This window comes from Festucalex cinctus, chromosome 1, assembly GCF_051991245.1.
Source record: "Festucalex cinctus isolate MCC-2025b chromosome 1, RoL_Fcin_1.0, whole genome shotgun sequence".
Lineage (NCBI taxonomy): Eukaryota > Metazoa > Chordata > Actinopteri > Syngnathiformes > Syngnathidae > Festucalex > Festucalex cinctus.
This window is the reverse complement of record NC_135411.1, coordinates 45,359,209-45,371,035: the sequence shown is the minus strand read 5'-3', so window position 1 is coordinate 45,371,035 and position 11,827 is coordinate 45,359,209. Positions and strand designations below refer to the sequence as shown.

The following is an 11,827-nucleotide window of genomic DNA, read 5'->3' as shown; positions in this document are numbered from 1 at the left end:
AAAGTCATATTCTTTGCCCTCAGCATCTGAATAGCGGAGGTGGGGGGAAGCTTCTGCATCCAGGCAGCCTTTGAGGCGCTTAGCCGGGGTGAAAGCAGACTGATACCCGCCTGGTGCTCCATCTCGATCCTCAGGAGAAGCAAATGGTCTGAAGGCCCCAACACCGCTGTGATTGAGCATGCTGATTGGTGAGCAGTCCAGATTAGGTGGAGCAAACTGATGATGGAGGTGGAGGAGGGATGGAGGGAAGTCCCTGTTGGGGAAACCTGGTGGGACGGCACCTTGGCGGTGGTACATTGATGCAAAGGTGTACGAACCATTGTTAAATGGCAAGTGAACATCCTTCTCAACAGAAACTGGGACACCAAATGGGCGTGGCTGCTGGCAAGGAATGGAAGCATCACGAGAAGCTTCAGCAGTGGAGGCCAGGACCATGAGGGCTGGGGAGGCCAAGGGATTTGGCAAGTAAGAGGAACTCTCCATCTTGAATGCTGCTCTGTGGAGGTCCATGTCTGGACGGATGAAAGTGGTCGAGAAGATTTTAGGAGGAGGAGGAGGAACTGATTCCTCCTCAGAGAAACGGAACACAACCCCCTTGAAAAGGGTCTTGAATAAGAGTCGTGAGTCTAGCAGGCCACTTGCCTAACGGGCTCAGATTGCTTTATTCATTTCTTTTCAGTCGAGCTAAAATCTACTTCAGTTGAGTGACTGCGTTTAGGACAGATTTTCTTCTTTGGATTGTTCTGTCCAGTTAAAACTGGAGTCGAAGCCCTCAAATTTGAGAGTCTGTTGTAAGGGTTGCGGAAGTCGAATGGTTGCTGAAGGTTGTCACAGTAGGTTCCTCATCTTCCTGTAGTCAAACTGTGAAGAGACAAAACCCAAACGTTAAACTATAGCAATCTCCTGCTTGTTCCATCAGCGTGGCGTATCAGAGAAAATAAAAATAACAGAAACTTGCCATTGTCAGAGCCACCAAAAACTAAAACTAATTGGAACCACGCTAGTGTTAGTTTGTCCCTGATTCCTTCACTCTTTAGAAAAAGTTAATACACCACATCTCTCCACTCTGATTCTTTGTTGCCCTCCAGAGCTAACCAAGTGCCTCCGCCTTGTCCTCCTCTGTTCTGCAAATCAATCCACCCCCTTCTCAGAATCCTCATCTCCTCTCATCCTCCTAGCACTATTTCTCATCCTCTGCCATCTCCGATCACAGTCTAAGCCGCTTATTCTTCCCATCTCCCAGATCTTACTGGACCAGAACCACTTGTCTCAAGATAAGGGCGCACATATATTTTTGCCGCCCACCCACATACCCACACACATTTGGGATAAGAATCGATGAAGTTCAACCCATCAAGTAAAGTACATACTTTAAACTTTCATGCTATTCTACCCTCTGCACCATCTTTTAATTTGACTTTTTTTTTTTTTTTTTTTGCTATCTGACCTCCCCTTTGCATTTCCCTAGTAATTTTCATCTCCTCAGATTGCTCCTTCTCACCCTCCTTTCCCTAACTCTCTTCTCCCTTGGGTGATTCAGATGGGTGATATCATATCAGACCCCACCATCTGCCATCCACGAGCCAGAGGAAATCTGACTGAGTGAATAAATTAGCTGTACTTGACCTCACGACCCCAGCATCCGTGGCAACAGGCTAGAATTCTTCCTCCCGGGGATTAGATCACAGTGTGCGATTGGTCGAGCTGGCGTACGTAGAGAGGCAGCCAATGAAACGATAAAATAACATTTAAGAGATGTTTATCTCCCAAAGGGCAACTTGAAGGTGGATGGCTACCAAATGCTACTTAAATGCCACAGAGAAAGACTTAAGAACTTGGATATGGATTCAGATGCGATATGGCTAGCAATCAGCGCGCCATAAAACCCATTACAATCGATTACCAAACCTGATCTTGGATTTGGCACACATGCCTCCCTTCAACATGAAGACACACCATGTAGAAAGAAGCCTGGGGAAAGCTGAGAGGAGAGACTCGGGCACAGTGAGATGTTTTACATGACCGCAGATGTACAGTAAACTGGTACAGTGGTCAGATTGGCTGACACACCTCTGATCTGGATTTACGCCATGTCGTCTCAGATTATATATCTGCCTCCCTTTTCAAATTCCTTTTTGGATCTGCCAAACTGAGTCAAACAAAGAACATTCATGTCGTCTCTCAATCACTTCCACATCACTTTCCTACTTCTGCTCATCATTGTCAGGTGCGACATGAGCTCTTCCTGTGTAACTTAGCAAGTGCTGATTGGACGACAACAAAAAGTAACTATTTTATCTTTATCATCATTAGATTTGTCATCTAAGGAATGTGCCACCATTAGAGATTACCAACCAGAGAAAATACAGCAACAAACTAAACTAAAATATGTGAGCCTTTTGTTTTTGAATGAGGTAAAGAAAATGAGTAGGCTACATTATACTGTATTTACGCTAAAGTGTCACCAAACCCTTCCCCATTGAAACAGTGATTATAATTTAAGATTACGTACCCAAAATATAATCACAATTACAGGCAATGCACACACATAATGTCAGTCAGTGCCACTTACAATCCCATTTGCCACTGAGGGGATATCAGCCACTCATTGTCTGACACCGGCTATATGCATTTTATAATAGAAAATGTCACAGGGGAACATTTACCACGCTAGCATAATTTGATTACTGCGTACAAGAAAGATACAGCTGTCGCTGCGATATTACACTCAAGGGGTGGTAGGGGTAGGCAATTTGTGTCAAACGTGCGCTTAAAGTGACTGTTGTTTTACCAATGTAGAAATTGTTGTGTCAACATTGATGTACTTTAACCTCATCAAGAGAAATCACACTCATCACGTGAGAGGTGTGCCGATTATAATTTGTGATACAGCCAAGACTATAAATATTGATATTGTTCCTTAAAATGATTGCAGGATGTCACTTGCTTCTTGAATTTATCAGAAACACAAATAAATGAATTGTAATACTGAATTGATGCTTTTGTATGAGGGTTGTTTTTGTTTGAACTTTGGTCATAGTTTTTGATAAAAGTGTCGCATTAGCAGAAGAAATACAAGATATGGCCAACTGTTAGCTATCCTCAATGCAAATTCATATTCTTTTTTTTTATTTTATTTTTATTGTGTTTAAAGGCATCTGAGGCACATTACACAAACGCTTCACTCCTCTATTCGTGTCGGACAGCAGTACGAGTTTCAGGTCCCTTCCTAATTGGCTGTCATTCAGTTTCACTGAGTTCCACGGGGCCCCTGGATCGACCAACATTGGTGTTTACCATGCACAAAAGGCCTTGCGATCTAAAGTATTGAAAAGGTGCAACATTTGCAATTGTCAGCCATGATTGTTCCCCAAGCAGATTTGGGGGGGATAAATCTCTCTCAGCACATCACACAGAAAAGCTTCATCAGAAACATAATTTCAGCCCCAAATCCAGTCCTTTAGAGATTGTTCTATATCGAATCATGTCTACCCTGCTCTGTTAATGTGTTAGTGTTGTTAGTTTCACCTGTGTATGTCCTTTTCTGCCATGCTGTTCATGACATCCAATACGCTCTTTCTCCTCAAATTTCCCAATGCTCACCCAATGTTCTGTCTTTTTGTATGTAGTTCCTATGTCATTTAATGTAATGGCAAATAATGAATTAACTCATTAAAGACTAACAATGTCAACAATTCATTTTTATTAGACTGGCACTGAATGAGTTAAACCTTGGTTCATTGTTTTTTTTGTATGTGGTCCCTGTGCTGCTATAGGTTTTGTGCCCTGACATTTTGTACTAGTATTTTGACAATAAAGTTAATACTTTGTTTAGATTAATCATATACTTCATCACTAGCTCTACAGTATAAAGGCAGAATGAACTAGGTCAGTTCACAACCTCACTTTTTCCTGGAATGATTTTGGTCAGCCAAGAGGATTACTTCTACAAGAGGTCCCCCTCTGCCAAAGAACAACCCAACGATTGCGTGTTTGATGGCTCAGGCTAAGTGCAAGTGCAACAGTGGCTTGGAGTCTTTTTAAGAGACCATCCTCCAATTGAGCAGCCCATCAGTGAGGCCTCAAGTCTTTATCTTTCTGTCTGTCTCACCTGTGTCCCCCTACTTTATTTTTGTGTCTAGTACTAGTAGTTTGCTTACATTCTATGTCTTACAAACCCAATTTTCTCTATTTTTTTTCTACCTCTAAACTTTGCAAAAATCCCCGAGACTCTGATTCAGATTTTGCTTTGACAATGTCCACAGTTACTTTTGCTATTGTACTCATCTGGTCAGTTTTTCACTTGCCCTTTCATTCGCCTCTGTCGTTGTGTCATCCCTTTGTTTCCTGCCCTCTCCAGTTAACCTGGCAATAGCCAGATTGATATTGCGCTTCACTCAAGGGAGTGCTCCACAATATCCATCTGGGACTGCTCCACCGTAATTTTTTATGGAAAGGCAGGGCATTCTGTACAATACTTCGAGCTGATTGGACGATACGGCATTGTGACGTTTGTTTTGACCAATCACAGCCACAGATGAAAATGTTGTCTTCGCTCTCGTCGCAGAGGGGAAAAAGCACGAACATCTTACCAGTGAGAAACGCATGAAGCTCTTCTCGCTGTTCAACATTCAACAAGGAAACGGTGAGTAATTCTGCGAGAACAGAATTATTTGTAGCGTCCATTCGTCCATGTTAGGTTTGTTTGTTTGCCCGGGCGTCGCCGCTGGCTTCAGGTTTCGTCACAGCAGCATGTCCTGCCCCAAACACAATGTCGCTCTGTGATTGGTCTGAACCACCAGTGGTTCGGAACGGTGGAAATCAATGAGCTCGGTACAAGATGTATTCTCGGGAGTTTGTGAACTCACAAATATCACAAGAATTCATCTTGCAGAGCAAGGTTACTTTCCAGTGTCCTGCACACAAATCTTCAATTTTTTGTTTTTTAGTCTGAATGGGTCACCTTTTTTAATAGTATTGGGAGGCATCATATGTCAATGTTACAACAAGATGCTGTTGTAACTGACAAGTTATCTTTTGTTATCCTCTGTTTGCATTCAAATAACACCAACCGCTGATTGTCACCCAAACAAATAGTTTTCCAAATGTGTCAGCTAAGTTTTTTTTTGTGGTTTTTTTTTGCCAGAAAAAGTCATGTCGACTAGATGTCAACAATATCTTCCTTTTGGCTGAGAAAAGTGACTCATGTTGTTTTGACTTTGAAATGCAACAAACTTCTTTTTGACGTTCATTTTCAAGATACTTTAGAACTTCTAGATGCAGCAGAACTTTCTATCTGGAAGTAAGCTGACCTCCGAACAAAGTGAATTCATTTGCCAAATGCTCTGACAACAACTTGGCCTGATCTTCCCCCTGAACCTTGGCATCTCCTCTTTCAGGTCGATTTGAGCATTCTACATTTTAACCACCACACAAATCCAACACATAAACATTTTATGGTTCACTATCAACCTCTTTTATTATTAAAACAGCGTGCTATACAGAAGAAGCCACTTTAACAACGTGTGATGTTAATAAATGATCACTTCTCAGGTGTTTTGCTTGAAACCAAGTGTCGTATTTGGTATACAATGTTTGAGTATAATGTCTTGTCAACCATACTTAGAATGAGTTTGACCCCACTGTGTTAGTTTCTCAAGAGTTATCACCATCTGTTGTTTTGGTAACTCTCAATAGCAACACTGTATTTTATCACTGCACTGGTTAGTGGCAATGAAATGTTTGTGATGGATTATGCAAACAAACATGCGGACACTTGCATTGTGAGGTGGTTAAGTTTTACTGCGCAATTTCCAAGCAGCGGCAAACAGATGTAGGAGCAAGCATATTATGAAGCCATTCCATTTTGGGATGGATTTGGATAGTGAGGCCTTTCATTGGTATCACTTTATACTACGGAAATCTACTCATTCATGTCTGACAATTGTTGTTGTCTTATTCATTTTTGTATTTCGATAAATTGTGCATTGTTGTGCACTCTTGTGGCATCAATCTGATTTTCCATTTTATTGGGACTCAGCCTGATACTCAAGTTAGACCCTTCAATCAACAGCTACCACCGTTAGCTGGAGACACATGCACAAGCATAGATAGTAATATTACAGTGTGATTTGAAAAGGGGACATGCATACTGTATAATTGTGTGAGCTGGATAATGACATTCCACTCCCTAAATCAATACAGATTTGAGTAAACCAAGCAGGCTAACATGCCACACCTTAAAAATTTTTTTTTTTTTTAAATAACACCTCAGCTTGCCGAGAGCACAAATAATACTAAGCAGGTGCAAAATTCTTTTTTTCTGTGTTCCGCCGATGTGATACAGTATAACCTTGCAATAAGAAATAGGATTTAAAGACTCTGGGGCTATTTGGAGACGCAGTGTCATAGCCTGGGCCTGGGGCAAGGATTTCTATTCATACCCACTTCACAGGACACGACTCGCAAAGCGTTCAGCGACAAATAAATCATTTCTCCTGGTCACTGTATAGCAAAATCAGTATGGCCTCCAAGCGACAAGTCGCCCGCTGCAAACGACCCCGGCAAGCTGACAGATGACACGGGCGTCTTTGCTGACTGACAGGTGAGCTCGCCATCTGCCCTTTACGAGCGCCACTGAGCGACTGTGTGCGTGGCACTGTCACCCTGCGATGACTCTTTATTGCCACATTACGGCGGCGGGTCACTAATCTCACAGGCCGGCTGGCAGACAGGAGGGACACTGTCCACTTTCAACAACAAGCCGATTAAGTCTAACTCGGCAAAACTGTTGGGAAATGCAAACACTTGCACATTTCCCTCTAATTGTCCTGCAAGTTCATAAGAATAATTTGTCCCTGAGACTTCTTTTACATGGAGGTCAAAGTTCAGAAGAGCAACAGAAATATAGGGAGGATGCTCTGTAATGAGAATCAAATCTTGACATTTATTTATCACAACGTCGCAAAGTCCAATGTGGATATGATGTCAGTTAAATGAGCACATGCAGGGAGTGTGTGCGGTAGGATCAGGCTCCTTGTATCATCTCCTGTCTGGATGCCCAGCTGGCGTCCGGGAGAAAAATGATAAGTCATCTACACATATTCCGACTGCTTACAATCGATGATTGCATGTGCTCCAAAAGTGTCTGTGTGCATATGTGTGTGTGAGTAATTGACAAATGAACGGAGAAACCTGAGAGAGAGATGATGTGTGTGTGGGGGGGGGTCAAAGTGGGAGAAAGAGACACCCAACGATACAGAAAGTATCCGACATCCGACACAAGTCCTTCCCCCTCATTAGGCTGGTTGTCTGACTTTCTCTTGTTGCCGGTGATATTCACCCTAGAACAGTCCCAGCAACTGCATTAGCATTCCCTGCCGGCTCCAATGCAATCAAACCATTAAACACAGTGTGCATCACCTCCATGGAGTGATTTCCTTCCAATAGAAAATGACTCAACCAGAGCTACTCCCCTTTCCTGTCATCAATAAAGATAATAATTTGATTTACAATAAGCTTGCAGCAATTTTCACCCTCTTTTGGGGACAGTTAGAAATAATAAACTAGTTTTATTGGCAAATTGAAAAAATACATTTTTAATTTGACTTTAAATTCCATGTCTGACATAAAGATTGTGTCAAAAAATAAAAATAAAAATCAGATGCAGACAGGCTGCAATTGCTCGGGGAAAACTGAAAAATATTGTGCCCCTTGCAATCCAACGCATCAGCCTTAATGATATGTTTTTGGAACACAAAGTTTTCGAATGCAGAAGTGGGAAGCATTTCCGTGTGTTGCGCGTGTGTTCCAACACATTGTTATTTAGGCCTACGTGCTCCCCTTGATTTCAATTACACTCCGCTTGTCAAATTAGCTGGCGTTTATTAACACAATAATAAAACGTACACCCGAGAGAAGGAACAGTGAGGAGGGGGTGGTTCTTGAAGAAAATTGCTTATAATAAAGAATGCGGGATTAGTGCATATTGATAAGACTTAATAGACTGGGAGGCTGGGTGGTGGCGGGAGGGGGGGTTGGGGGGGGTTCATCAAACAAGTCTGAGCGATCTCCTCTTAATTTACTGTCCGTGTCAGGATAGGTTAATACGTAAAATGATGCTTTCACATAGCCTATTCTCAAATATGATCTTATTGAAATATGATATTTGAGGAATGTTTTATTTCGGATTTCATACCAATAGCGAATAACATTTAGTACTGAAATTATTATTATTATTATTATTATTATTATTATTATTATTATTGTTATTATTATTATTATTGTTGTTATTATTATTATTATTATTATTGTTTTACGATTACTTAACTGGTTCGTGGTTCACAAATTTGGGGGTGATTTAAAGCATGCAGATCTCCCCGCCACCCGCAGCTTCCCCCGCCCCCCCATCAATGGACGTTCCATGTCCTGGGATTCCAATTGAAATAAACTTCTCACTCAGCAGCCATCGACCCGGGATAGAGGTGTGAAATGGACATTAATTTTAGTTCACTTCTCGCGGCACAGAGCGTGGAGCCCCGGAGATCAATGACAAGCAATAAAAAGTGACTGCAAGTGGGCTTGGAAAATAAATCATCATTTGCTGCTTTTTGAGGGTTTTTTTCCCCCTTCTTTTAATTCCCGCGTGAATGAAAAAAAAAAAGAGAGAGAGACGCACCGACATTATTATGGGCCTAAATCAATAAAATTGCTGAATTTCACCCAGAAGTATAGGCAAAGACATGTTATTTTATGCAAATATTAATAATTAAAAACAGTTTGTTAAACATAGCCTGCATTTTATTTTATTTTTCTATATTTGGTAATTTATACATTTCATCCCAGTGCTTCACTCAAGACTTTAATCGCGCGTACAAAAATGAGGGGACTTTCAACAGTTGTTTTGAAAATTAGCAGAAGACTCCTGAAAAACAAGGAGATCACTCAAATATAGAAGCCGGGTTAATTTTAAATAAAGCGTCGGTCTATAATCACTGAGGTTGGAAACGGAAATCGGGAAATAATAACTTGATGCACTGACACGCACACAGCCTGACATCCGCACTTGTAATTTAAAAAAAAAGAAAGAAGAAAAGACTTCTTTTGTAATTACTTAAATCATTTTCCTCTATTTGCCTGCACCCTGAAGTAATAATTTACATGTAATTATAACTATGCAATAATAAGTGTGATTATAGCGCGTAATTGTAACCGAATAGGCCCTATGAATGAGTTTTTAAAAATGCATTTATAGATCGGGCCTTATATGAAATTGATCTAAATGCGCATAAGCGCAGTTGTTGAAATTAATTTAGTCGGACCGATTCACGTTAAGTTTAATGAAAAAAATCAAACTTTTCCTCAAGCCGGTAACCGGTGCAGTATAGGCAAAACGTAACGCGCATGCGAACCATCCATAATACTTATTACCCACATTCAAAAGATAAGTATCGTCAAGTATAGTACATTTAGTTGGAAATTAAAAAGGCTCGCATGGTCGTTAGAAGTCAGGGTTGGTTGATCCGACAATCAATAAATCAATTGCAAGTCATCCATCACCGAAATCAAAGCAATGAGCACTTGATGCGCAGCCGGTTTAGCTTTTTTTTTTTTTGCCTATTTTTTTAACCCACAAATTTAAATGTAATGCTGTTGATTGTGTGTTGCGTTCAAGTGCTTTGAGCGCATGTTCCGCTTCCTCACTTTGGGCTTCTAATGCTGAATTTACCACAGAGAGAAAAAAAAAAAAAAAGTGGCGATATGCTCCGTTCCGAGTAAGTTAACGCTTGCTTGTAACATATTGCGGTTGAAGAACAAACGGCCAGACAAGTGAAGAGGCTCCGGAGCGAAGTCGAAGTATTTCCCTCCACTGGAACTACACCAGTACAAAATAGGAATTAAAAAAGTAAATAAATAAAATAAAGTCGATCAACTGCCTTTTTTATTTTTGTTATATGTAACTTTTTGAAATAAAAGGCACTCTTAAAAGTTTTATAAGGCGGCCGGTTTGACTTTAATTGACAAAAAAAAAAAAGTAATAAATCCGAGTAAGTCAAGGAAATTAATCATCCATGAGAGATGCATTTAAAATCGCCCCAAAATGTTGATCCGGTAAGTGGCGGCGCAGGAACGGGAGATGGAATTTGGGGATGCCGGTTTCGGCTCGCGGTGCCCGGCCACGAACCTGGAAGCCCCCCGGGAGGCTTCTCCGGCTGCGGGCTGCTTGTTTTAGAGGGGGGTGTAAAGTGGCTCCCAGTTAACAGGTGTTTCCCTTCTCGAGGCCTTTGCGAATGTGCGTGTGGTGGACACGTGCACGCGCACGATTTCGAGACGCCATTATTTTCTAATTGATTTGTCATGCAATTGTGGTAGACATAAAACAAACGTTGTTGTTGTTTTTTTAAATATAAAAAAAAGATTAATAATAATAATAATAATAATAATAATAATAAAATATCATTATTTGTTGTTGTTGTTTGACTTTCTATAAAAGATATATTTAATTGAATTTGCGTAAAAATAGATTTTAAAATGTTCCACAGGATCAGTAGTCCCATCGTCGCTGCATTTTTGTGGTCCGAAATCCTAATGTTCTTGATTAAAAACAGAGCACGCTGCAAGTTGAAGCCATATGTCACCATTAAAAACAGTTGAATGCGCAGAAGCAATTGTAATTTGTGGGGGGGAAAAATGTGACTGCGTAGTGAGCCAGAAGCCATATAGGGCAAAAAGTAAACATAAAACATTGATATTTTTTTAAAGGCCTTATTGAGAAATTAATTATTTGATATTTTGTCTTAAAATAGGAGGGTGTGTCATCACACACACAAAAAAATCACTTGCCATATCCTGCTTTCTCCAAAAACGCATTGTGAAGGAGTTAAACCAATTTTGTTTATCAAGGTATTGAAGTATATATTTGTAGCGTATATATTAGTGAGGCGGTGACAATACACACGCATGCACACATCGCGCACGCAAGCCTGCATAATCCTCATCAAGTGTTTTGAGGAGGACACGTTCTTGTTTGGGAACCTGACAAGTGCATGCACGCGCGCGCGCACACGCAACACAAACAAACAGGCGCTCACGCACACACCTCAAGCGATATAAACGGACATGAACGCACACGCAGAAAAGTCCGAGTCCAAAGGGACACTCGGAGTCACTTGGCGTGACTTTCTCCGCTTTTCCTGAACGCGCAATCCTAAGGACATTTCCTCTCAAAACAAGAAAAAAAAACTCCACAAAAAAAGCGCGTGTTGGCACTAACTTTCTATGCTTCAAACTCGGAAAGTAAGTGCAGAAAGTGTTACTCACCTCTTCGTGAGAAATTCCACTTCTTTGGAACCCTCCTCGGTTTCCGACTTGTTCTTTTTTTTCTCCTCACAACAAACCAAAAACTTTTCGCCAAATAAGAGAAGCAGTGGCTCGTGCGCCCCAGCACCGGAGATAACCACAAGTAAAAGTAGTTAACACCTCCCTGCTAGCTTGGCCAAGGAGGACAATGTGTGTGCGTAATAGAGAGAGAGAGGTGGAGAGACAGGCTGACTTTCCACGCTGAGTGTAAAGTGGCTATCAGTAGCGCGACGTGCGCGTGCAGCCCCTCAGCTGAAACGCGGAGCGGAAAGGCGAGTGGGAGCCGCTGAGGGAGCGCGAGACACGGTGGCAGGCAATGGGGAAAGGGGGGGGGGGGGGGGTGCTGTTGCTGCTGCTGCTGCTGCTGGTGGGCTCTCAACAACGAAGCGTGTGAGTGTGGGGGTGTACGGAGAGGAGGAAGGAGGGGTGTCCAGGGTGCAAGAAGAGGCGCAGTGCTGCCGCGCAGTGC

General features: G+C 41.7%; 1 protein-coding gene across 4 annotated transcripts in view; it reads right to left on the bottom strand.

Moving 5' to 3' along the window:
• rnf220a (ring finger protein 220a) overlaps positions 1–11,631 on the bottom strand; it is a 192,286-nt gene extending 180,655 nt beyond the window's left edge. Inside the window, exons 1-2 of one of the 4 annotated variants that reach the window (XM_077537434.1) lie at positions 11,320–11,631; positions 1–861 (exon numbers count right to left, since the gene is read on the bottom strand). The exon at positions 1–861 is cut by the window's left edge and continues 142 nt beyond it. In XM_077537434.1, coding sequence (XP_077393560.1) covers positions 1–510 — 510 coding nt within the window. In that variant the 5' untranslated portion in view covers positions 511–861; positions 11,320–11,631. The remainder of the gene's footprint in view (positions 862–11,319) is intronic. The other 3 variants (XM_077537450.1, XM_077537425.1, XM_077537442.1) reach the window with 3 other exon arrangements.
• Between the last annotated feature and the right edge of the window lie 196 nt (positions 11,632–11,827).